This window comes from Entelurus aequoreus, linkage group LG07, assembly GCF_033978785.1.
Source record: "Entelurus aequoreus isolate RoL-2023_Sb linkage group LG07, RoL_Eaeq_v1.1, whole genome shotgun sequence".
Lineage (NCBI taxonomy): Eukaryota > Metazoa > Chordata > Actinopteri > Syngnathiformes > Syngnathidae > Entelurus > Entelurus aequoreus.
This window is the reverse complement of record NC_084737.1, coordinates 1,422,026-1,449,888: the sequence shown is the minus strand read 5'-3', so window position 1 is coordinate 1,449,888 and position 27,863 is coordinate 1,422,026. Positions and strand designations below refer to the sequence as shown.

The 27,863-nt window shown below is 36.8% G+C and overlaps 1 protein-coding gene across 4 annotated transcripts in view; it reads left to right on the top strand.

The window, feature by feature from the left end:
• Positions 1–27,863, top strand: part of LOC133653263 (plexin-A1-like) — a 684,271-nt gene that overhangs the window by 547,554 nt on the left and 108,854 nt on the right. For all 4 annotated transcript variants that reach the window (XM_062052348.1, XM_062052349.1, XM_062052350.1 and 1 more), the window contains exons 12-15: positions 5,088–5,311; positions 15,901–16,052; positions 17,715–17,835; positions 24,957–25,093. In XM_062052348.1, coding sequence (XP_061908332.1) covers positions 5,088–5,311; positions 15,901–16,052; positions 17,715–17,835; positions 24,957–25,093 — 634 coding nt within the window. The remainder of the gene's footprint in view (positions 1–5,087; positions 5,312–15,900; positions 16,053–17,714; positions 17,836–24,956; positions 25,094–27,863) is intronic.

Below are 27,863 nucleotides of genomic sequence, written 5' to 3'. Positions count from 1 at the left end.
TATTTATTATTCTTTACAATAAAAAAATAAAAAAATACTTGAACATTGATTTAAATTGTCAGGAAAGAAGAGGAATGAATTAAAAAGGTAAAAAAGGTATATGTGTTTAAAAACCCTAAAATCATTTTTAAGGTTGTATTTTTTCTCTAAAATTGTCTTTCTGAAAGTTATAAAAAGCAAAGTAAAAAAAATAATGAATTTATTTAAACAAGTGAAGACCAAGTCTTTAAAATATTTTCTTGGATTTTCAAATTCTATTTGAGTTTTGTCTCTCTTAGAATTAAAAATATCGAGCAAAGCGAGACCAGTTTGCTAGTAAATAAATACAATTTAAAAAATAGAGGCAGCTCACTGGTAAGTGCTGCTATTTGAGCTATTTTTAGAACAGGCCAGTGGGCTACTCATCTGGTCCTTACGGGCTACCTGGTGCCCCCGGGCACCGCGTTGGTGACCCCTGCTGTATATTAAATATGTAAATATTACATATATGTTATATTCTATATTGCTGCTATGTACATTTTTAGTCTACTTAACACCTGCATTATCCTTTCCATCCTTTGAAATCGAGCTACTGTGTGGAAAAATTCCCCTTGAGGATCAATAAAGTTTGTCAAAGTCTAAGTCTAATTAAATGAGCTAAATTAGAGGTGTCCAAACTACGGACCACCGACAACTTCAGATTGGCCCAGGAAACGTGATGAGTTCAAATAAGGTATGTCGCCGGTAGGGAGATTGCATTCATCTTAATAGACTGTCTTATATGACGCCATTTTATCACCATAAAGTGGTTAATGCAAGAAAGTTAGGGCCATGACCTTTACTTATTCTCCAAACTGAGTTATGTGCAGCATTTACTTATATGACCAAACGCAAACAACCTTCCCTAGTCATGGTGCAAAAAATAAATTGAAATAATAATACATCCAACCAACACAAAATGTCAACAGACATGGTAACACATGCCACAACATACTCGCCAAACTTTGTGGATATAATAGAAAATGTCCATGCACCAAAATAAATTGTAAATTACACCCATTTAAATATATTACAATGAGAGGTAGCTTTTTCTGGATGAAAACAAGCATTTGCAAGGGGTTCTGGGTACTTGTTGTGTTGTGTTATGGTGCGGATGTTCTCCCGAAATTGTTTGGTGTGGGTTCACAGTGTGGCGCATATTTGTAACAGTGTTAAAGTTGTTTATACGGTCACCCTCAGTGTGACCTGTATGGCTGTTGATCAAGTACGCTCGCACTCGCTAGTGCGTGTGTCAAGCCGTAGATATTATGTGACTGGGCCAGTACGCAAAGGCAGCGCCTTCAAGGATTAATTTGGCGCTCTGTACATCTTCCTGCGTCCGTGTACACAGCAGCGTTTTAGAAAGTCAGATATTTTACTTTCGGAAACCGATACCGATAATCTTGAAACCGATACCGATAATTTCCGATATTACTTTTTAAAGCATTTATCGGCCGATAATATTGGCGGTCCGATATTATCGGACATCCCTAATTATTAGGGACCGAATGTCCCTTTGGGACAGAGGACCCTATTGTATTTGTAAGGTTTTATTATTATTATACCTCTTGAGCTGTAATTTGACCCCCTTAACATGCTTCAAAACTCACCATATTTGACACACACATCAAGACTGGCGAAAATTGTGATATAATCAAAAAACCTAGCACCAAAACTCAAATTGCGCTCTAGCGCCCCCTAGGAAGAAAACACAGACAAAACTGCCTGTAACTTCCAGTAGGAATGTCGTAGAGACATGAAACAAAAACCTCTATGTAGGTCTCACTTAGACCTAGATTTCATACACTAACATCCTTCAGCAAAAATCAACAGGAAGTTTGCAATTTCCCCTTTAAAACAAAAGTTTTGTAAAAACAGTCACCTTTGCCTCTTGGAACTATAATTTCACCCCCTTAACATGCTTCAAAACTTACCAACCTGGACACACACATCAGGACTGGCAAAAATTGCGATTTAATAAAAAAAAACAACCCCAAAACTCAAAATTGCGCTCTAGCGCCCCCTAGGAAGAAAACACAGACAAAACTGCTCCTAGGAAGACAACACAGACACAACTGCCTGTAACTTCCAGTAGGAATGTCATAGAGTCATGGAACAAAAACCTCTATGTAGGTCTCACTTAGACCTAGATTTCATTCACTGACAACTCCCAGCAAAAATCAGCAGGAAGTTTGCAATTCCCCCTTCAAAACAAAAGTTGTGTAAAAACCGGTCATATTTGACACACACATCAATTGTGATCTAATCAAAAAACCTAGCCCCAAAACTCAAAATTGCGCTCTAGCGCCCCCTAGGAAGAAAAGACAGACAAAACTGCCTGTAACTTCCAGTAGGAATGTCGTAGAGACATGAAACAAAAACCTCTATATAGGTCTCACTTAGACCTAGATTTCATACACTGACATCCTTCAGCAAAAATCAACAGGAAGTTTGCAATTCCCCCTTCAAAACAAAAGTTTTGTAAAAACAGTCATCTTTACCTCTTGGAACTATAATTTCACCCCCTTAACATGCTTCAAAACTCACCAAACTGGACACACACATCAGGACTGGCAAAAATTGCAATCTAATAAAAAACAACAACCCCAAAACTCAAAATTGCGCTGTAGCGCCCCCTAGGAAGAAAACACAGACAAAACTGCTCCTAGGAAGAAAACACAGACAAAACTGCCTGTAACTTCCAGTAGGAATGTCGTAGAGATATGAAACAAACACCTCTATGTAGGTCTCACTTAGACCTAGATTTCATTCACTGACAACTCCCAGCAAAAATCAGCAGGAAGTTTGCAATTCCCCCTTCAAAACAAAAGTTAACCCCCTTAACATGCTTCAAAACTCACCAAACTGGACACACACATCAGGACTGGCAAAAATTGCGATTTAATAAAAAAACCCAACCCCAAAACTGAAAATTGCGCTGTAGCGCCCCCTAGGAAGAAAACACAGACAAAACTGCTCCTAGGAAGAAAACACAGACAAAACTGCCTGTAACTTCCAGTAGGAATGTCGCGTTGGTCGGGTCCGCATTTTGGCAGGTGCTAGTCCTAGGTGTCCCAATACTTTTGTCCAGTGGTAGTCCTGAGTGAGACCTACATAGAGGTTTTTGTTGCATGTCTCTACGATATTCGTACTGGGAGTTAGAGGAAGTTGTCTCTGTGTTTTTTTCCTAGGTGCTGCGGCACAGTGGTTCTTTTCTTTGAAGGCTCGTAAAATCAAAACCGTAGCACTTATTACAATGCTTTCGCCAACTTTTAATCAGAATGGTCCAATCTCTCTCCTGTAGTAGTTTGAAGCCAAAACGACAAACGCGCTCAGAGGAGATAATGTTTGATGTTTGGTGACCGCTTTTTAAAAAAAATGTGTTTTGAAGTGGGGATATCAAACTTCCTGTTGATTTTTGCTGATGGATGGCAATCTATGAAATGTAGGTCTAAGTGAGACCTACGTAGAGGTTTTTGTTTCATGTCTCTAAAACGTTCCTACCGGAAGTTACAAGCAGTTTTGTCCGTGTTTTCCGCTGAGAAGCAGTTTTGTCTCTGTTTTATTCAAAAATAGAGCGCAATTTTGAGTTTTGGGGTTCGGTTTTTTTTTAGATCGCAATTTGTACCAGGCCCGATGTGTGTAAAAAGTTTGGTGAGTTTTGAAGTATTTTAAGGGGGTCAAATTACAGCTCAAAGAGGCAAAAATGACTGTTTTTAGTCATTTTTTTGTGTTGAAGGGGAAATTGCCAACTTCCTGTTGGTTTTTTCCCGAGGATGTGAAATTATGAATTGTAGGTCTAAGTAACACCTACATACAGGTTTTTGTTTAATTTTTGCTGAAGGATGGCAATCTATGAAATGTAGGTCTAAGTGAGACCTACGTAGAGGTTTTTGTTTCATGTCTCTAAAACGTTCCTACCGGAACTTACAAGCAGTTGTGTCTGTGTTTTCCGCTGAGAAGCAGTTTTGTCTCTGTTTTATTCAAAAATAGAGCGCAATTTTGAGTTTTGGGGTTCGGTTTTTTTTTTTTAGATCGCAATTTCTACCAGACCCGATGTGTGTAAAAAGTTTGGTGAGTTTTGAAGTATTTTAAGGGGGTCAAATTACAGCTCAAAGAGGCAAAAATGAGTGTTTTTAGTCATTTTTTTGTGTTGAAGGGGAAATTGCCAACTTCCTGTTGGTTTTTTCCAGAGGATGTGAAATTATGAATTGTAGGTCTAAGTAACACCTACATACAGGTTTTTGTTTCATTTTTGCTGAAGGATGGCAATCTATGACATGTAGGTCTAAGTGAGACCTACGTAGAGGTTTTTGTTTCATGTCTCTAAAACGTTCCTACCGGAAGTTACAAGCAGTTGTGTTTGTGTTTTCCGCTGAGAAGCAGTTTTGTCTCTGTTTTATTCAAAAATAGAGCGCAATTTTGAGTTTTGGGGTTCTGTTTTTTTTTAGATCGCAATTTCTACCAGGCCCGATGTGTGTAAAAAGTTTGGTGAGTTTTGAGGTATTTTAAGGGGGTGAAATTACAGCTCAAAGAGGCAAAAATGACTGTTTTTAGTCATTTTTTTGTGTTGAAGGGGAAATTGCCAACTTCCTGTTGTTTTTTTCCAGAGGATGTGAAGTTATGAATTGTAGGTCTAAGTGACACCTACATACAGGTTTTTGTTTCATGCCTCAACGACCTTCCTAGTGGGAGTTACAGGCAGTTTGTTTTTGTTTTTTTCCTAGGGGGCGCTAGAGCGCAATTTTGATTTTTGGGGTTTGGTTTTTTTTTACTAAAGTGTGCTGTCACAGTTTTTCTATGTGTGTATACAATTTGGTGAGTTTTGAAACATGTTAAGGGGGGCAAAGTAGTGCGCAAAGCTGCGGAATAACAATAAACCTCCCACTCCCTGTGGGAGTCCTTTATACAGGGTACAGGCGGACCCTAATTATTAAAATAGTCGTTAGTTGCTGCTCTACTTCATACAAAACAAACCGTACCAGGCGAGCAAACGCATCAGAGTTTGTTTTTCCCCGACACTAAACCTAAACAATATTCTAAGTTCTCGTGTCTGCTTTTCCATCCAGCCCACTTGTACAAGTGCCGGGCACTGCGGGATAGCTGCGGCATGTGTCTGAAGGCCGACCCCAGGTTCGAGTGCGGCTGGTGCGTCCAGGACAGGAAGTGCTCCCTCAGACAGGAGTGTGCCGTCGGAGGAAATTCTCACCCGATGCTGCAGTTCAGCGACGTGGGCGGCTGGATGCACGCTGCATCTGGGAACAGCCGATGCTCCCACCCCAAAATCACCAAGGTAAGGAAAGGAAAAGTTGTTTACATTTGATTATTAGCAATCCGGGGAGGGTGTTAGTTTAGGGTTGTAACTGCCTGGAGGTGAACTTTTATTGCGGTTTTGAAGGAGGATAGAGATGCCCTTTCTTTTATACCTGTTGGAAGCGCATTCCACATTGATGTGGCATAGAAAGAGAATGAGTTAAGACTAGGGATGTCCGATAATGGCTTTTTGCCGTTATCCGATATTCCGATATTGTCCAACTCTTTAATTACCGATACCGATATCAACCGATACCGATATCAACCGATATATGCATATATATGCAGTCGTGGAATTAACACATTATTATGCCTAATTTGGACAACCATGTATGGTGAAGATAAGGTACTTTTTAAAAAAAAAAAAAAAATAAGATAACTAAATTAAAAACATTTTCTTGAATAAAAAAGGAAGTAAAACAATATAAAAACAGTTACATAGAAACTAGTAATTAATGAAAATGAGTAAAATTAACTGTTAAAGGTTAGTACTATTAGTGGAGCAGCAGCACGCACAATCATGTGTGCTTACGGACTGTATCCCTTGCAGACTGTATTGATATATATTGATATATAATGTAGGAACCAGAATATTGATAACAGAAAGAAATGGGGGGAGGGAGGTTTTTTGGGTTGGTGCACTAATTGTAAGTGTATCTTGTGTTTTTTATGTTGATTTAATAAAAAATTTTAAAAAAACGATACAGATAATAAAAAAACCGATACCGATAATTTCCGATATGACATTTTAACGCATTTATCGGCCGATAATATCGGCAGGCCGATATTATCGGACATCCCTAGTTAAGACCTTTGTTAGTTCGGAATCTGGGTTTAACGTGGTTAGTGGAGCTCCCCCTGGTGTTGTGGTTATGGCGGTTATTTACGTTAAGGAAGTAAATGAATGGTCTATTTTCGATTTTTTTTTTCATATATAAGGCACATTAAAGGGGTCATATTATTAGTATTTCTTTTTTTTTTCTAAATGTAAAACTCTTCCTTGTGGTCCACATAACATGTAATGCTGGTTCGTTGGTCAAAATGTTGCATAGATGATGTTTTACTGATCATCTTCAAGTCGCTTTCTGACAGTCGCTTCAGGATGCGCCGTTTTGTGGGCGGGTCTTATTTACGTGCCTCAACTTCGACGGCGTCTTCTCCCCCGTCATCTTTGTTGTAGCGGTGTAGCATGCAAGGACGGGCGTGGAAGAAGTGTCAAAAGATGGAGCTAACTGTTTTAATGACATATACACTTTACTTCAATCGATAACGGAGCAACATCTCCTCATCCGGAAACAACAACAAGGCGTTGTTGTTGTTTCCCGTGTCCCGTGAAAAATTGTCCGCCCAGAACTCTCTAATAACTAAAGTTGCTTGGGTGAATAATGTAAACTCACTACACCGGTATGTTTTAGTGCTTTGATGGCGAGTTTACTGACAGATATAAGTAAGAACTTTACACTACTTTATATTAGAAATGGCAACAGTAGAGGATGAATGTCCAGTGTTTCCCACACATTCATTTATTTGTGGCGGCCCGCCACGAAAGAATTACGTCCGCCACAAATGAAAAAATAAAAATAAATAAAAACAATTTTTTTTTTTTTTTTTTTTTTTTTTTTTTGTCCTTTCCAGCTTCTCAGGCAAATCATATAGTTGATGTAGATGCCCATATCGGCTGTTCAGATTTACTTGACAAAAGAGAAGAGTAGGATACTTCTCTTGTTGCCTTATTTGTATTTGACCACTACTGTTTTCTGTTTATTTGTTACTGACTGTGGCAGGACACCTCTGGCTCTGTTTCACTTTATGTTGCTGGTAAATAATATGGTTGTAGTAGTAGGCTAAAGTTAAATTATTTAGTATGCACTAATTAAAGGGGCAGAGCTTTAAGAGACATTTTAGCTTTTGTATTTTATAAGATATATTTTTTGTAAGAACCACAATTAATAAATTTATTTCAGTGAATAACTTATTTTTCAAATCTTTATATAAATATGTACATAAAGTGTTGTAATTATATTGTAAAATGGATGGATGGATGGACGTTTAAAACAAAACTGTTATTATTAATTAGTAAGTATACATTTTTTTAGCCTTTTTAGAGAAAACCATATCATTGTAGTAAATTATGCAAATTACTCGATGATGTCATGGTGACCACGCCCATAGCCACGCCCCCACCGCCACAGGTATCTTGGCAGTTTATGGGAAACACTGTTACACATTTACTTAGTGTGTATATACAACAGTGATGGAGGCTTTTGGTTGTTTTTTTTAAAGTGATTTATAGGCTAAATAAGAGCTACTCCCATTAGCTCCATTGTGAAAGTTTATTTGCGAGTTAGAATGCTTAAAAAAGAACATGTGTGTGCTTGTCTTACATAGGGATTGTAAATGATAGGCAAAGTTTAAAAACAAATGCAGTTCCCCTTTAAGCATTTCAAAGCACAATAAAGACTAAATTAACAAAAAAATATCAATATTGCAGTAGCATTGACCAGTCCAATGAGAACACAATGTTGAGTATCGTGGCCCCTGATTGGCTCAGCTTCAGGTGGCATGACTGTGTTGGTTTAAATAAGATGACTCAGTGGGTGTTATTCAATATCCAGAGGGCTCTCATAATGTTAACAACCATGTTAAAGAAGGTGGTAAACTGGTGTTTTTTATTCTCTTGCTATGAAAATGGTTGATTTATAATTAATGTTTCCTAGGGGTGTAACGGTACACAAAAATGTTGGTTCGGTACGTACCTCGGTTCAGAGGTCACGGTTCGGTTAATTTTCGGTACAGTAAGAAAACAACAAAATATACATTTTTTTGTTATTTATTTACCAAATGTGTAAACAATGGCTTCATCCTTTTAACATTGGGAACACTCAAATAATTCTGCCCACGTTAATCAACATTAAACTGACTCAAGTTGTTGCTCAGATTAAATAAAATGACAAAACTTTTCTTCTACATCAGTGGTCCCCAACCACCGGTCCGCGGCCCGGTACCAGTCCGTGGATCGATTGGCACAAGAAATTAAAAAAAAAAAAAAAAAAAAAAAAATTAAAATATATATATATATATATATATATATATATATATATATATATATATATATATATATATATATATATATATATATATATATATATATATTTATATATATATTTATTTATTAAATCAACATAAAAAACACAAGATACACTTACAATTAGTGCACCAACCCAAAAAAACTCCCTCCCCCATTTACACTCATTCACACAAAAGGGTTGTTTCTATCTGTTATTAATATTTCTGCTTCCTACATTATATATCAATATATATCAATACAGTCTGCAGGGATACAGTCCGTAAGCACACATGATTGTATTTTTTTATGACAAAAAAAATAAAAAAAAAAATACCATACCCCTCCTCCCCGGTCCGTGGGACAAATTTTCAAGCGTTGACCGGTCCGCAGTTACAAAAAGGTTGGGGACCACTGTTCTACATATAAAAAGTGCAACATTAAACAGTTTCAAGTCAACTCATCATGCTTAATTTATTACAGCATTTGGGAAGCCTGCAGTTGATTTTTATTATGTAAATGTTATATTTGTATCAACATGTGATAGCAGGGACCCTGCCATTCAAAACTAGGCTGCTGCATTACTAATGATTAATGTAACTATAGCTGAAAAAATAGTACAATAGCAATAAGAGAGACTATTCATCCCTGAACACCATGGAGTTCATGTAGGCTTAATGATGCAGTTACATTATTATGTCAACTATCAGAGACAGAAACTCTTCATTTAACATAATGTCCTTTTTTGCTACTTCAACACAGCTCAATCAACACAGAAAAAGGTAAAGTGAAATAACAGACAGACAGGGCTTTGCTGTCCGTAACACACACACATGCACACGCACACACACTGCAAAATGAGCTAACGTTACGCTAAAAGCGAATTAGCCTTCACTTCAAGCCAGGACTGCGAGCGAGCTGAAGCTGCCGTTTATATTTCTAGAAGTTCAACGGGCTCATAGTGATGTTACTAGTAGTTGACTGGGAGGTGTTTATTATCATTTGGGGAGAGTCCTCTGCCTGATGCTTACCTGCTAAACTAAGAACTGACTGCATGCGCTCTGAATACGCACTGCTGATTGGCTGTTACCGCTCTGTGTGCAACCAATCAGATGGTTGTGTGGGTGGGACAATGCTGGGTGCTGTGTAGAGGACTGACAGACAGAGGCAGAAGGAACCGGAGCAGCTTCTTAAGACTTTAGCTTAGCTTAATATGTTTGTGTGGAAACTCGTTGGGTACACCTCCGAACCCCCCGTACCGAAACGGTTCAATACAAATACACGTACCGTTACACCCCTAATGTTTCCTACTTCGCTGAAATTCATGTCCTTCAGTCTGGCCCGCAAACAATTAACCGTGATAAACAAGAGTTGACTGAATATACGAAAGATCACAGTCAATAAAAACTACATACAAAACTAGTTCAAAGGAAAGTGCCATTGGTGTCATTGGGCGCCACATCTTCATCTCGACATCATCTTCATTTGAAAGGCGTCCAGTTACCTGCAGAGATCCAAGGCTGACTTTACCACTTTGATAGGGTCTTGCATCAGCCCTCTTTGGCGAAGCCCCCGAGGTCACGCAGCGTCTTCTCTTTGGTTGTCCTTCACAGAGAATTAGAGCTGCTCTATTTTAATGTGTTGCTATTAACACAAGTACATGTCAGGTCCTTGACGTTGCCCTTGGCATACCAAAGTGTACGGGACTTTATTACACGGGGTTACATCAAACGGCACTGTGATGTTTATTTGATTTGGACCATTTCTTTTGCTTTTTTCATATGATTTAAGACTCATAATAAATGTTCCTGGATTTAATAACACATAAACATGTAATTCTCTGCTGAAGTCAGACTTTCTGCATCTTCTCAAACTCCTAATATGCAAATGTTTATTTAGTTGTTTTTTTAATTAAGCAAAACTAGTTTTCACCAACAAAATATGCTTTCTAATAAAACAGTGGGTGTGAATTTTAATGTTGTAATTATCTTATGCTTAACAATAAAGAGAACAATGTGCATCACATTTACCCTCGCACGATTCAACATATCTGTAAAGGAATTGTTTTTGGGTTTTTTTAAATCAAAAACATTTTTTTTTTCAAAAAATTCTGTTTCATCAAAACACAAAAGTGCTAAAGAAATTATATACTTTAATTCCTAATATTATAAATGTGCATAATTTATGCACATTTGCATAGAATGTGATATATTCAGTGTTTCCCATAAACTGCCAAGATACCTGTGGCGGTGGGGGCGTGGCTATGGGCGTGGTCACCATGACATCATCGAGTAATTTGCATAATTTACTTCAATGATATGATTTTCTCTAAAAAGGCTCAAAAAATGTATACTTACTAATTAATAATAACAGTTTTGTTTTAAACGTCCATCCATCCATCCATCCATTTTACAATATAATTACAACACTTTATGTACATATTTATATACAGATTTGAACAATAAGTTATTCACTGAAATATATTTATTAATTGTGGTTCTTACAAAAAATATATCTTATAAAATATAAAAGCTAAAATGTCTCAAAGCTCTGCCCCTTTATTTAGTGCATATTAAATAATTTAACTTTAGCCTACTACTACAACCATATTATTTACCAGCAACATAAAGTGAAACAGAGGCAGAGGTGTCCTGCCACAGTCAGTAACAAATAAACAGAAAACAGTAGTGGTCAAATACAAATAAGGCAACAAGAGAAGTATCCTACACTTCTCTTTTGTAAAGTAAATCTGAATCTGGGCATCTACATCAACTATATGATTTGCCCGAGAAGCTGGACAGGACAAAAAAAATGTAATTAAAATAAAATGTTTTTAAATTTATTTATTTATTTGTGGCGGACGTAATTCTTTCGTGGCGGGCCGCCACAAATAAATGAATGTGTGGGAAACACTGATATTGATATTCCTAAAAATATAAATGCGCATGGTCAATGCAAATTCATTATATTAGGAAGAGCAATACATCATATTGTTTTAGCACATTTTTTTTTTTTTGGTGAGAATTAAAACGAAATATATTAAAAATGTTTGGTTATATACATATACATTCAGTGCATTACTAAACAATATATTATTTAGTTAATAAATACAGTATACATATGTACAGTACATCCAGAAAGTATTCACAACTTTACTTTTTCCACATGTTATGTTATAGCCTTAATTCTAAAATGTAATAAAATATTGTTTGTCCTGAAAATTCTACACACAATACCCCATAATGACAATGTGATTTTTTCTTTTTTTTTTTAATTTGCAAATTTAATGAAACAAAACAAAAAAAATACAAAATCAAAAAATTCTACACACAATACCCTATAATGACAATGTGTTTTTTTCTTTTTTTTTAAATTTGCAAATTTAATAAAACAAAACAAAAAAAATACAAAATCAAAAAATTCTACACACAATACCCCATAATGACGATGTGATTTTTTCTTTTTTTTAAATTTGAAAATGTAATAAAACAAAACAAAAAAAATACAGAATCAAAAAATTCTACACACAATACCCCATAATGACAATGTTATTTTTTTTCTTTTTTTTTTAATTTGCAAATTTAATAAAACAAAACAAAAAAAATACAAAATCAAAAAATTCTACACACAATACCCCATAATGACAATGTGGTTTTGTCTATTTTTTTTAATTTGCAAATTTAATAAAACAAAACAAAAAAAATACAAAATCAAAAAATTCTACACACAATACCCCATAATGACAATGTGATTTTTTCTTTTTTTTTTAATTTGCAAATTTAATAAAACAAAACAAAAAAAATACAAAATCAAAAAATTCTACACACAATACCCCATAATGACAATGTGGTTTTGTCTATTTTTTATTTGCAAATTTAATAAAACAAAAAAAAAATCACATGTTCATAAGTATTTACAGCCTTAGGTCACTACTTTGTCGATGCACCTCTGGCAGCAATTACAGCCTCAAGTCTTTTTAAATACGACACCACAAACTTGGCACACCTATCTTTGGGCAGTTTTGCCCATTCCTCTTTGCAGCACCTCTTAAGCTCCATCAGGTTGGATGAGAAGTGTTGGGTTTTCATCCAGGATGTCTCTGTACATTGCTGCATTCACATTAGTCTAGTCAGGGAGGTGACTGGACTAATATGAATTTTGCAAAATCAAAACAAAAAAATATTCAACTTTTGTTGTTTTTTTTCTTTTTTTTCCACATTGTCATTACGGGTTATTTTGTTCAGAATTTTTGAGGACAAAAATGACTTTATTCCATTTTGGAATAAGGCTGTAACATAACAAATAGTGGAAAAAAATGAAGCAGTGTGAATACTTTTCGGATGCACTGTATATATAGGATATTGTTATGCTACTGTCATGTTTGTAGCAATAACAGTGGTACCTTGCATTCTAGAGATGTCCGATAATATCGGTCTGCCGATATTATCGGCCGATAAATGCGTTAAAATGTAATATCGGAAATTATCGGTATCAGTTTTTTTATGATCAGTATCGTTTTTTTTTTATTAAATCCACATAAAAAACACAAGATACACTTACAATTAGTGCACCAACCCAAAAAACCTCCCTCCCCCATTTACACTCATTCACACAAAAGGGTTGTTTCTTTCTGTTATTAATATTCTGCTTCCTACATTATATATCAATATATATCAATACAGTCTGCAAGGGATACAGTCCGTAAGCACACATGATTGTGCGTGCTGCTGCTCCACTAATAGTACTAACCTTTAACAGTTAATTTTATTCATTTTCATTAGTTACTAGTTTCTAGGTAACTGTTTTTATATTGTTTTACTTTCTTTTTTATTCAAGAAAATGTTCTTAATTTATTTATATATATATATATATTTTTTAAAAAGTACCTTATCTTCACCATACCTGGTTGTCCAAACTAGGCATAATAATGTGTTAATTCCACGACTGTATATATCGGTATCGGTTGATATCGGTATCGGTTGATATCGGTATCTGTAATTAAGAATTGGACAATATCGGAATATCGGATATCGTCAAAAAGCCATTATCGGACATCCCTATATTAGTGTTCCTAAAAATAGATATACCGGCCCCCCAGACACATTTTTTCCCTCTAAATTATTTTATTTTATTTTATTTTCCCTCTTATTTTATTTATTTTTATTTTTTTATAAAGTACCTTATCTTCACCATACCTGGTTGTCCAAATTAGGCATAATAATGTGTTAATTCCATGACTGTATATATCGGTATCGGTATCGGTTTATATCGATATCGGTTAGGGATGTCCGATAATGGCTTTTTGCCGATATCCGATATTTCGATATTGTCCAACTCTTTAATTACCGATACCGATATCAACCGATACCGATATCAACCGATATATACAGTCGTGGAATTAACACATTATTATGCCTAATTTGGACAACCAGGTATGGTGAAGATAAGGTACTTTTAAAAGAAATTAATAAAATAAAATAAGATAAATAAATTAAAAACATTTTCTTGAATAAAAAAGAAAGTAAAACAATACAAAAACAGTTACATAGAAACTAGTAATGAATGAAAATTTGTAAAATTAACTGTTAAAGGTTAGTACTATTAGTGGAGCAGCAGCACGCACAATCATGTGTGCTTACGGACTGTATCCCTTGCAGACTGTATTAATATATATATTGATATATAATGTAGGAAGCAGAATATTAATAACAGAAAGAAACAACCCTTTTGTGTGAATGAGTGTAAATGGGGGAGGGAGGTTTTTTGGGTTGGTGCACTAATTGTAAGTGTATCTTGTGTTTTTTATGTGGATTTAATAAATAAAAAAAAAATGAAAAAAACGATACTGATAATAAAAAAAAACGATACCGATAATTTCGGATATTACATTTTAACGCATTTATCGGCCGATAATATCGGTCTGCCGATATTATCGGACATCTCTAGTATTAACCTTTAACAGTTAATTTTACTCATTTTCATTCATTACTAGTTTCTATGTAACTGTTTTTATATTGTTTTACTTTTTTTTATTCAAGAAAATGTTCTTAATTTATTTATCTTATTTATTTATTTATTTATTTTTTAAAAGGACCTTATCTTCACCATACATGGTTGTCCAAATTAGGCATCGTAATGTGTTAATTCTACGACTGTATATATCGGTATCGGTATCGGTTGATATCGATATCAGTTAGGGATGTCCGATAATGGCTTTTTGCCGAAATCCGATATTGTCCAACTCTTTAATTACCGATACTGATATCAACCGATACCGATATCAACCGATATATACAGTCGTGGAATTAACACATTATTATGCCTTATTTGGACAACCAGATAAGGTACTTTTAAAAAAACTTTATAAAATAAAATAAGATAAATAAATTAAAAACATTTTCTTGAATAAAAAAGAAAGAAAACAGTTACATATAAACTAGTAATTAATGAAAATGAATCAAATTAACTGTTAGTACTATTAGTGGACGAGCAGCACGCACAATCATGTGTGCTTACGGACTGTATCCCTTGCAGACTGTATTGATATATATTGATATATAATGTAGGAACCAGAATATTAATAAAATAAAGAAACAACCCTTTTGTGTGAATGAATGTAAATGGGGGAGGTTTTTTGGGTTGGTGCACGAATTGTTAGTGTATCTTGTGTTTTTTATGTTGATTTAATAAAAAATAAATAAATAAAAAAAAAAAAAAAAAAAAAAATGATACCAATAAAAAAAACGATACCGATAATTTCCGATATTACATTTTACCGCATTTATCGGCCGATATTATCAGACATCTCTAATATCGGTTGATATCAGTATCGGTAATTAAAGAGTTGGACAATATCGGAATATCGGATATCGGCAAAAAGCCATTATCGGACATCCCTAAATATTATTGGATATTTTACGGTAATGTGTTAATAATTTCACACATAAGTCGCTCCTGAGTATAAGTCGCACCCACCGGCCAAACTATGAAAAAAACTGCGATTTATAATCCGAAAAATACGGTATGCTAAAGGTGATTTTTTTATTATTTTTTCCCCCCAATGTGGCGCCTTAACATTCGCCTGTATGGCCTATTGACAGAGCCCTTATTGATGGTAACTTCCACATTGTATTGCACTCTCACCCCTTTACCTTTTCTCCATGTTTTTCAATGAGTGCCTTAAAGCCTTCATAACGTCTATACCAAAACAAGCATGGCCGCCTTGTGCTGTCGGCCTTGCCGAGCGCCACAGTCGTACAAGGCGGTGGACACATTACGCATAATTACCTTGTGATGCTTATTAGGGATGACACACTCGTGTGTGTGTGTGTGTGTGTGTGTGTGTGCGTGTTGCTGGCAACAAGCATCCATCCGACACCTTATTTGTTTTGTCACACCACACCTGTCCCCGTTACGCATCGTAATTCGCCTCGATAAATCACACCGCTGTTTTTTTTCCCCCCCGGTAATGCCTGGCGCCCGACTATTTCCTCTCTCCGCTGCAGTTGTTTCCAGACACCGGACCTCGCCAAGGAGGCACCAGGATGACCATCGTCGGAGAGAACCTGGGTCTGCACTTCAGGGACATCCAGTCGGGTGTCAGGCTAGGCAAGGTGCCCTGCGTCCCCATCGAGGAGGAGTACCTGAGTGCTGAGAGGTGAGGTTACGCCACGCCATTGCTTGAGCACCGTACAAATGTGTCAGGTTCAAACACCGAACTATCTATTACACAAGACAAGAAGAAGGAATCAAGCAGAGACAGAGTTGGATTTTACTAATGAGGAGAGACGTATGGGGCTGTACACTGAGTTACAGTTTCCCCCCTATGCTCTAAGGTACAGTCCCACGTGCTCCTCTATTTATTCGGGAGGTCCCTAGTTAACACCACCGATGCAAGCAGCCCCAGTAGACACAATACATGATTATTCAGAACGGAAATGTGCTGACACTCGTGATCTCGCCCTGTCTCTGTACTCGATGTCCGTCCTTGTTTGTCAGCAGGCAGGGTCTGGAAACAAACTGCTGACACGAGACAACAAGCAAGATTACCCGTTGTTGTGCCTTTGCACAGAGAGAAAAGTACAACTCCAGCACAATTGATAGTAACGATAGCAGGGGTCACCAACCTTTTTGAAACCAAGAGCTACTTCTTGAGTGTGATTAATGCGAAGGGCTACCAGTTTGATACACACTTAAATAAATTGCCAGAAATAGCCAATTTGCTCAATTTACCTTTAACTCTGTTATTATTAATAATTAATGATATTTACACTTAATTGAACGGTTTAAAAGAGGAGAAAACACAAAAAAAGGACAATTAAAATTCAAAATTCAACCGGAAAAAAGGAGACAAAAACTAGCTAATTCAAATCTTTTTGAAAAAATTTAAAAAAGAATTTATGGAACATCATTAGTCATTTTTCCTGATTAAGATTAATTTTAGAATTTTGATGACATGTTTTAAATAGGTTAAAATCCAATCCGCACTTTGTTAGAATATATAACAAATTGGACCAAGCTATATTTCCAACAAAGACAAATCATTATTTCTGCTAGATTTTCCAGAACAAAATTTTTATAAGAAATTCAAAAGACTTTGAAATAAGATTTAAATTTGATTCTACAGATTTTCTAGATTTGCCAGAATTATTTTTTTGAATTTTAATCATAAAAAGTTTGAAGAAATATTTCACAAATATTCTTCGTCGAAAAAACAGAAGCTAAAATGAAGAATTCAATTAAAATGTATTTATTATTCTTTACAATAATAAAACAAAATTTACTTGAACATTGATTTCAATTGTCAGGAAAGAAGAGGAAGGAATTTAAAAGGTAAAAAGGTATATGTGTTTAAAAATCATTTTTAAGGTTGTATTTTTTCTCTAAAATTGTCTTTCTGAAAGTTATAAGAAGCAAAGTAAAAAAAACAATGAATTCATTCAAACAAGTGAAGACCAAGTCTTTAAAATATTTTCTTGGATTTTCAAATTCTATTTGATTTTTGTCTCTCTTAGAATTAAAAATGTCGGGCAAAGCGAGACCAGCTTGCTAGTAAATAAATACAATTTAAAAAAATAGAGGCAGCTCACTGGTAAGTGCTGCTATTTGAGCTATTTTTAGAACAGGCCAGCGGGCTACTCATCTGGTCCTTACGGGCTACCTGGTGCCCGCGGGCACCGCGTTGGTGACCCCTGAACTATAGCGACGTCCTTTAAGCATAAGAGTGGTGTGATAACTTACACATCATTATTCTAACAAAATGTAGTATGTTGACGAAAATAATAACCCCCATTGACGTGGACATTTGCTCCCCTTGCAGGATAGTGTGTCAGCTGAATGACGCCACAGGATACAGGGTCCAAGAGGCTCAGGTGGAGGTGTGTGTGAGGGACTGCGTCAACGACTACAGAGCTCTGTCCCCCAGGCCCTTCACGTTTGTGGTAAGACAACACAACGTAAGACATTAATGGACTTGTTGCAATAAAACTGCACGAGCGAGGTGCACACGGGCGTGCTCGGGTGAGTTTGGCGCGGAAACGCTTGAGAGTCGTGACCTTTTAAACTTTGACATTTAATACTAAATACCATTGGACTTTAGCTGGAGGCTGTTTTTCTTTCTTTCTTCTTGTTTGTCTCCAAACGCTAGTGTTAACCGACCAAAAACACGGCAAAAATGCAGTATTCTCTACAGCTGATTGTCACACACACACTAGGTGTGGTGCAATGTGTCCTCTGCATTCGACCCATCCCCTTGTTCACCGCCTGGGAGGTGAGGGGAGCAGTGAGCAGCAGCGGTGCCGCGCCCGGGAATAATTTTTGATGATTTAACCCCCAATTCTTTTGATTGATTGAGACTTTTATTAGTAGATTGCACAGTACAGTACATATTCCGTACAATTGACCACTAAATTGGTAACACCCCAATAAGTTTTTCGACTTGTTTAAGTCGGGGTCCACATTAATCAATTCATAGTAAGTTATGGGTCCCATTTTTATAGTCTGTGGTATGACTCGGCCGGGATTTGAACTCACAACCTACCGATCTCACTCTATGACAATCATTGGTACTTTAACTTGAACTTAACTTTAAGCTAACAAGTTGTTCGGGATACCAGCTGTCTCGTTTACTCAAGGCCAGTTGACATAGCGAATGTCATAGCAGTGTTTCCCATAAACTGCCAAGATACCTGTGGCGGTGGGGGCGTGGCTATGGGCGTGGTCACCATGACATCATTGAGTAATTTGCATAATTTACTACAATGATATGTTTTCTCTAAAAAGGCTAAAAAAAGTATACATTCTAATTAATAATAACAGTTTTGTTTTAAACGTCCATCCATCCATCCATTTTACAATATAATTACAACACTTTATGTACATATTTATACACAGATTTGAACAATGCGTTATTCACTGAAATATATTTATTAATTGTGGTTCTTACAAAAAATATATCTTATAAAAATATAAAAGCTAAAATGTCTCTTAAAGCTCTGCCCCTTTAATTAGTGCATACTAAATAATTTAACTTTAGCCTACTACTACAACCATATTATTTACCAGCAACATAAAGTGAAACAGAGGCAGAGGTGTCCTGCCACAGTCAGTAATAAATAAAAATCTGAACAGCCGATATGGGCATCTACATCAACTATATGATTTGCCTGAGAAGCTGGACAGGACAAAAAAAAAATAAAAAAAATCTATTTGTGGCGGCCTTAATTCTTTCGTGGCGGGCTGCCACAAATAAATGAATGTGTGGGAAACACTGCATAGTGAAACCCGTAAGATCCGACCAAGAACATCCGGTCTGACTCGCTACCATTAGCTTGTAGCTAGAGATGGACATAATGATGTTTTTCCAACCATTGAAACACATTGTGGATAAAATTCATTGAAGAAAGAAATGGTTGAAAACAAGACCGAGCGTATCACTGCTAGTCTGCACCATAATGAATGATAAATAAATAAAATGGGTTATACTTGTATAGCGCTTTTCTACCTTTAAAGGCCTACTGAAATGATTTTTTTTTATTTAAACGGGGATAGCAGATCCATTCTATGTGTCATACTTGATCATTTCGCGATATTGCCATATTTTTGCTGAAAGGATTTAGTAGAGAACATCGACGATAAAGTTAGCAACTTTTGGTCGCTGATAAAAAAAGCCTTGCCTGTAGCGGAAGTAGCGTGACGTCGCAGGTTGAAAGGCTCCTCACATTTCCCCATTGTTTACACCAGCAGCGAGAGCGATTCGGACCGAGAAAGCGACGATTACCCCATTAATTTGAGCCAGGATGAAAGATTCGTGGATGAGGAACGTTAGAGTGAAGGACTAGAGAAGCAGTGCAGGGTTTATCTTTTTTCGCTCTGACCGTAACTTAGGTACAAGCTGGCTCATTGGATTCCACACTTTCTCCTTTTTCTATTGTGGATCACGGATTTGTATTTCAAACCACCTCGGATACTATATCCTCTTGAAAATGAGAGTCGAGAACGCAAAATGGACATTCACAGTGACTTTTATCTCCACGACAATACATCGTTGACGCACTTTAGCTACGGAGCTAACGTGATAGCATCGGGCTCAAATGCAGATAGAAACAAAATTTAAAAAAAACCCTGACTGGGAAGGATAGACAGACAATCAACAATACTATTAAACCATGGACATGTAAATACACGGTCAATAATTTCCAGCTTGGCGAAGCTCAACAATTGAAGCTAATTAACTTAGCTACGAAGCTAACGTGATAGCATCAGGCTCAAATGCAGATAGAAACAAAATTAAAAAAAACCCTGACTGGAAGGATAGACAGAAGATCAACAATACTATTAAACCATGAACATGTAACTACACGGTTAATAATTTCCAGTTTGGCGAAGCTTAACAATTGAAGCTAACTACGGAGCGGCGGCGGCGGCGGGCGTTGTAGCTTTCGACGACACCCCGGCCGCCATCAGAGTCGGCAAGAAACATATATTTCCCCAAAGTTACGTACGTGACATGCACATAGCGACACGCACGTACGGGCAAGCGATCAAATGTTTGGAAGCCAAAGCTGTACTCACGGTAGTGCGTCTGCTATCCAGCTCAAACACAACACAACCTCCTGGTGTTGGTGTTGCTGTAGTCCGCCGCTAATACACCGATCGCACCTACAACTTTCTTCTTTGCAGTCTCCATTGTTCATTAAACAAATTGCAAAAGATTCACCAACACAGATGTCCAGAATACTGTGGAATTTTGGGATGAAAACAGAGCTTTTTGTATTGGATTCAATGGGTCAAAATACTTCCGTATCAACCTTTAACTTCACGCGCATACGTCATCATATCTAGACGTTTTCAACCGGAAGTGTGGCGGGAAATTTAAAATGTCACTTTATAAGTTAACCCGGCCGTATTGGCATGTGTTGCAATGTTAAGATTTCATCATTGATATATAAACTATCAGACTGCGTGGTCGCTAGTAGTGGCTTTCAGTAGGCCTTTAAACTTTATTATGATGACAGACGTGATGTTGTTTTTTCAATGTACAATGGAAGGCATGTATCGATGTTGTCGACATCCTCATTCCTTGGTAGGGCTTTCTTTGTCAAAGTTACTGTACACATTTTTGCTCGTTCTCCTCCTCTGTTAGGGCCTGCGTGTAATCCGAAAGCCCAGTCAGAATCACATGAATGAAACTATTTATTGAAGCACGAATATTGGAATGTAAGAATTTGGTGCATTTGCAAACGGCTAAAATGATGTGCAAAGCAAACTATAACCTGCTACCCAAGAATGTACAACAATTCTTCTGAACAAAAGAGGATAAATATATATCCCTAGAGGAAAATCTAACTTAAAACATTTGTATGCAGGTACAACACTTAAAGCCTTTAGTATATCAGTATGTGGAATTAAATTACGGAATGGATTAAGCAAAGAAATCAAACAAAGCACCAACATAATTTAGTTTAAGAGACTGAACTACAAGTCTTCACAAAGTACACAATACAATAATTATGATGAACATCTTGAACCCTTTTTTAATTTATTTTGTTGTTGTTTTTTTTAGATAAAGTTTATTTATGTATTTAATATTTATTTACTTACCATGGTATATTATTTATTTATTATTCATGCATTCACTAATGTTATGCCCATTTGATTGTGGACTCTTACTGACACCTTGTGGCGATATGAAAATACTACGCTTCATTAGTTTGGGCACTTCCGGGTTGACGATGTCAGTTCAGTTCATGAGACAATTGAGAAGTAGACAAGTTGTTAGCTCTTACAAAAGCTCTTGGAAAAGATAAGTCTGTAAGTAAACTGTTTAACTTGTTTATATCAATCAATATTAAGGTGGAAAGTGGTTCAATTTGATACTAAGATGTTTATCATACTTGCCAACCCTCCCGGTTTTACCGGGAGACTCCCGGAATTCAGCGCCTCTCCTGATAAGAAAAAATGAGAAGAAATGTTCTCCCGATAAACTCCCGGAATTCAGCCGGAGCTGGAGGCCACGCCCCCTCCAGCTCAATGCGGACCTGAGTGGGGACAGCGGCGACAGTCTGTTTTCACGTCCGCTTTCCCACAATATAAACAGCGTGCCTGCCCAATCACGTTATAACTGTAGAATGATCGAGGGCGAGTTCTTGGTTTCTTATGTGGGTTTATTGTTAGGCAGTTTCATTAACGTCCTCCCAGCGCGGTAACAACACACAACAACACACGTCACGTTTTCGTCTACCGTAAAGCAGTTCGTCTGCCGTAAACAGCAATGTTGTGACACTCTTAAACAGGACAATACTGCCATCTACTGGATAGCCTCCGGAACACTGAAATTCAAGTATTTATTTTATTTATATGTATAATAAAATAAATATATATATAGCTAGAATTCACTGAAAGTCAAGTATTTCATACATATATATATACAGTATATACATATATATATATATGAAATATATATGAAATACTCGAGTTGGTGAATTCTAGCTGTAAATATACTCCTCCCCTCTTAACCATGCCCCCAACCACGCCCCCGCCCCCAACCACACCCCTGCCCCGCCACCCCCCCGATCATGACCCACCACACTCCCCCAACCCCCACCTCCCGGAATCGGAGGTCTCAAGGTTGGCAAGTATGTGTTTATTGAAAAACAATTTTTGTGCACTGTTTTAATGGATGTTTTGAGGACTTGAAATGGCTGGCAGTCATATATTTCCACCATCGAAATAGTTTCAACACTCAGAATCCTTCATTTACTCATTTTTACTTATTCGCATATCGTGTGAAAAAACGAAAATGTATTATTTGCGTCAGACTCGTCTCAGTGAACTTTAAAGCTTCTCAGGCTTAGCTTAGCTTGATAGTTAGCTTAGCCTGCGCGCTACTAAGAAAGAGACGCGGAAGTGATCAACAACAAGATCAAGTGTTAGTGTATAAAATATTGAGAGATTTGAGGGCTACATGTATTGTTTAAGTACAACAAAGAAGAGTTTAAACAGAGAAGGGGGAGGTGGCAAAATAACCTAATAAGGAAAGTAATACCAAGATCACGGGTAAATAATACTGGAATGTCCGGCAAAAAACCCCAAAAAAGAAAGCAGACTGACCCCTAGTAGCCTGGTCCTTGTAAGTTGTAGCCTTATGAAGGCGCAGTACAGCAGGCGGATAATGTACAAAATATATGTCATTGTATTGAAAAGTCTTGCAGACAGCATTTTGCGACTGTCTTGAAAAGTTGATTAAATGGCAAACATGAAAATTATAGGGTTTATTGGTTTTTAAAAACCCAACTGTTAAGTGCAAATTTAAACGAAACCGGTTTTCGAAAATAGCTAGCTAGGCTATAGACTATATAGTACAGGGGTCACCAACCTTTTTGAAACCAAAAGCTACTTCTTGGGTACTGATTAATGCGAAGGGCTACCAGTTTGATACACACTTAAATAAATTGCCGGAAATAGCCAATTTGCTCAATTTACCTTTAACTCTATGTTATTATTAATAATTAATGATATTTACACTTAATTGAACGGTTTAAAAGAGGAGAAAACATGAAAAAAATGACAATTCAATTTTGAAACATAGTTTATCTTCAATTTCGACTCTTTAAAATTCAAAATTCAACCGAAAAAAGGAAGACAAAAACTAGCTAATTTGAATCTTTTTGAAAAAATAAAAAAAATAATTTATGGAACATCATTAGTAATTTTTCCTTATTAAGATTAATTTTAGAATTTTGATGACATGTTTTAAATAGGTTAAAATCCAATCTACACTTTGTTAGAATATATAACAAATTGGACCAAGCTATATTTCTAACAAAGACAAATCATTATTTCTTCTAGATTTTCCAGAACAAAAATTTTAAGAGAAATTCAAAAGACTTTGAATTAAGATTTAAATTTGATTCTACAGATTTTCTAGATTTGCCAGATTTTTTTTTTTTGAATTTTAATCATAATAAGTTTGAAGAAATATTTCACAAATATTCTTCGTCGAAAAAACAGAAGCTAAAATGAAGAATTAAATTAAAATTGATTTATTATTCTTTACAATAATAAAAAAAAAAACTTGAACATTGATTTAAATTGTCAGGAAAGAAGAGGAGGGAATTTAAAAGGTAAAAAGGTATATGTGTTTAAAAATCCTAAAATCATTTTTAAGGTTGTATTTTTTCTCTAAAATTGTCTTTCTGAAAGTTATAAGAAGCAAAGTAAAAAAAATAATGAATTTATTTAAACAAGTGAAGACCAAGTCTTTAAAATATTTTCTTGGATTTTCAAATTCTATTTGAGTTTTGTCTCTCTTAGATTTAAAAATGTCAGGCAAAGTGAGACCAGCTTGCTAGTAAATAAATACAATTTAAAAAATAGAGGCAGCTCACTGGTAAGTGCTGCTATTTGAGCTATTTTTAGAACAGGCCAGCGGGCTACTCATCTGGTCCTTACGGGCTACCTGGTGCCCGCGGGCACCACGTTGGTGACCCCTGTACTATATAGTATCACATGTTATTTTTGTACAACAACAACTTCAGCTGTCGAACGTTATAAGGTACAAATTCAACAAGTACAACATTAGCACGGACGGTATAGCCAAGTTGTGGTTATGAAGGTGGATTTTTGTTCCTTATATTTACCAGAAACGAAGTGATCCGAACACACGACCCGGGACTTTGGGGGACTCCAGTGAGAACCGTCCTCGTTTTCCCGGTGTAAAGCTGCGAGCCATTTGTCTCGTCTCTGTGGGCTTTTATCACGCTTTGGCAGAACAAAATACAACCTTTGTTTCCCCTGTTTCCGGTTGTGGTTAGCACAACCAAAAACAACACCGTTTTTCGGCATTTTGGAGGCAGAATGACGGGTTTAACCAGCGTAGGTCGACAGGTTAAAGAGTAATGGCAACGGTTTGTTTTCAACGCCAGTCTGGTTGCTATGGCTCGAAGAACCCGTATGTAGCTCAGTTGCCCGGATGTCGGCCCTCACCTATATGGCTCTTTCAACATTTCTGGTGGCTGACCCCTGTCCTAACGTGATACCAATTGTCTCCTGTCTTCCCCAGACGCCGTTCTTCACTCGTATCCAGCCTTCTCAGGGACCTATTTCGGGGGGCACCCGCGTGACGATCGAGGGGAGCTACCTCAACGCGGGCAGCTCCGTTTCCGTCAGCATTGGGCCGCAACCCTGCCTCTTCAAAAAGTAGGTTCAAGGAGCCCGCATGTAACCGTGGAAATGACATGCGAGCAAATAATGGTATGTGAGAGTCGTAATGTCCCCGCCGCGAACGATGAGGTGTGCTTCTAAAACCGTGTCGGCAGTTGGCAGGTGTGTAAATGTTGCTCGCAGGCACACCGCATCACTCAGCCTACAGCTTTATTTTTTTCCCTTAATCTCAGGCAGCCGAGAAAAAAAAAAAGCATTCTCAGCTATCACAACAGTTGCATGCATGTCAAACGTAGCCCCCCCACCCCACACCCCCCCCAGCTGCTAATCTGTGTTGAAGCCACTACTGTTACTGCGAGCTTTGATGTTGCCGCAGTCGCTTCTGCACGGCGGTAAATCCGGCTGATTCCACTGCAGCGCAACCCCGTCTTTATCTGTCAGACCTCCACTGTTTGGAGCATCTTATCAAGGTTGCTGGCTTTTAAAAAGGGGTTGCTATGGTGACAAGTGTATGGCAATGTGGAAATTGTGGATTTCTTTAGCCTGGCTTGTCAATAGGGGAGTACGTTTGAATGCATACATGCCCACGTCTGTTACTTATAGTACCTAGCTTAGCGGAACTGCACTCAATGGAACATGCTACGCCCCGAGCGTCCTTGACACATTAATGTTATATTATTATAACACTGTATAGAACATTTGCACATATACTGCATGTGTATAACCATCTCCATCCTATATATATATATATATATATATATATATATATATATATATATATATATATATATACGGGGGGTGCTTACAACCATCAGTCGTTTACCAAGCAAAGGTAACACGCAAGGACATTAACACATCCGACACATACGTAGGATTAACTGAGGGACAATTCAAAACCAGATGGAACAATCACAAGGCTTCTTTCATGATGCAAAAGCCTGCGGAACACTACTGAACTCAGCAAACACATTTGGAATCTCAAAGACAATAATGTTGAATACTCAATAACATGGCAAATTCTTGCATCCAGCACACCGTACAACAGTGGTAACAAAAGATGCAACCTAAACTGTTTATTATATACAGTCCAGACTTGTCATCCCTCAACAAGCGCAGCGAAATTGTATCAGCATGCCGTCACAGAAGGAAACACCTCCTAGGTAACACATGAGCCAATCACCACGCCCCCACGCCTGCCTGTACCCACCCGCTCTGTGCCCTATATAAAACATGGTATTTGAATGCTTTCATTAAAATCTCCTGAGGATTGAGGAAACCCCTCATGAAACAGGCCTGTAGAGATGAAATAGTCTTGTGATTTTTTTCCCCACACATACATATTACGCTCTACCACGGTATTGAGCACTATTTTTTTGGATAATCTAATTAAGACATATATATATATTTCACAATTTAACTCCAAGCATTTTATTGCCACATTTAAGTAAATAGAAATCAAGTGTTGACATCTTTTTTAATGTATGTCTAAGTCTAGTGTTTTATATCGTATTCAAATAACAGTTACCGTATTTTTCGGACTATAAGTCACAGTTTTTTTCATAGTTTGGCCGGGGGTGCGACTTATACTCAGAAGAGACTTATGTGTAGGGTTGGGTATCGTTTGAATTTGAACGATTCCGATTCTTTGTTTCGATTCCGATTCCTGACGATTCTCGATTCCGTTTTTTTTAAGAGGCAGGGTCAAAAAAAAGTTTAGGATATTTTAAATGAGCTAGCTAACCTACAGTCTTTCTGAATGAAATAGTCTGATATTCTCCATCAAATTTTAATTCTATTAACTTTTTATGAACTTTACTATAAATTCCTCACAGGGCTGTTTTCAACTAGAATATAAATATCAAATCTATGAACTTGAATATAAATATTATAAATTATGAATACATTTTCCCAGAGGTACACTTTCCTCAAGAGAGCTTTATTTTTGAAAACCTCATGAAAACACCTTTACACACACAAGTGTATGATGCTGCAGGAAACCTCATGAAAACACCTTTACACACATAAGTGTATGATGCTGCAGGAAACCTTATGAAAACACATTTACACATAAGTGTATGATGCTGCAGGAAACCTTATGAAAACACATTTACACATAAGTGTATGATGCTGCAGGAAACCTCGTGAAAACACATTTACACATAAGTGTATGATGCTGCAGGAAACCTTATGAAAACACATTTACACATAAGTGTATGATGCTGCAGGAAACCTTATGAAAACACATTTACACATAAGTGTATGATGCTGCAGGAAACCTCATGAAAACACATTTACACATAAGTGTATGATGCTGCAGGAAACCTCATGAAAACACCTTTACACATAAGTGTATGATGCTGCAGGAAAACTTATGAAAACACATTTACACATAAGTGTATGATGCTGCAGGAAACCTCATGAAAACACATTTACACATAAGTATATGATGCTGCAGGAAACCTCATGAAAACACATTTACACATAAGTGTATGATGCTGCAGGAAACCTTATGAAAATACATTTACACATAAGTGTATGATGCTGCAGTAAACCTCATGAAAACACCTTTACACATAAGTGTATGATGCTGCAGGGAACCTCATGAAAACACATTTACACACACAAGTGTATGATGCTGCAGGAAACCTCATGAAAACACCTTTACACATAAGTGTATTATGCTGCAGGAAACCTCATGAAAACACCTTTACACACACAAGTGTATGATGCTGCAGGAAACCTCATGAAAACACATTTACACATAAGTGTATGATGCTGCAGGAAACCTCATGACAACACATTTACA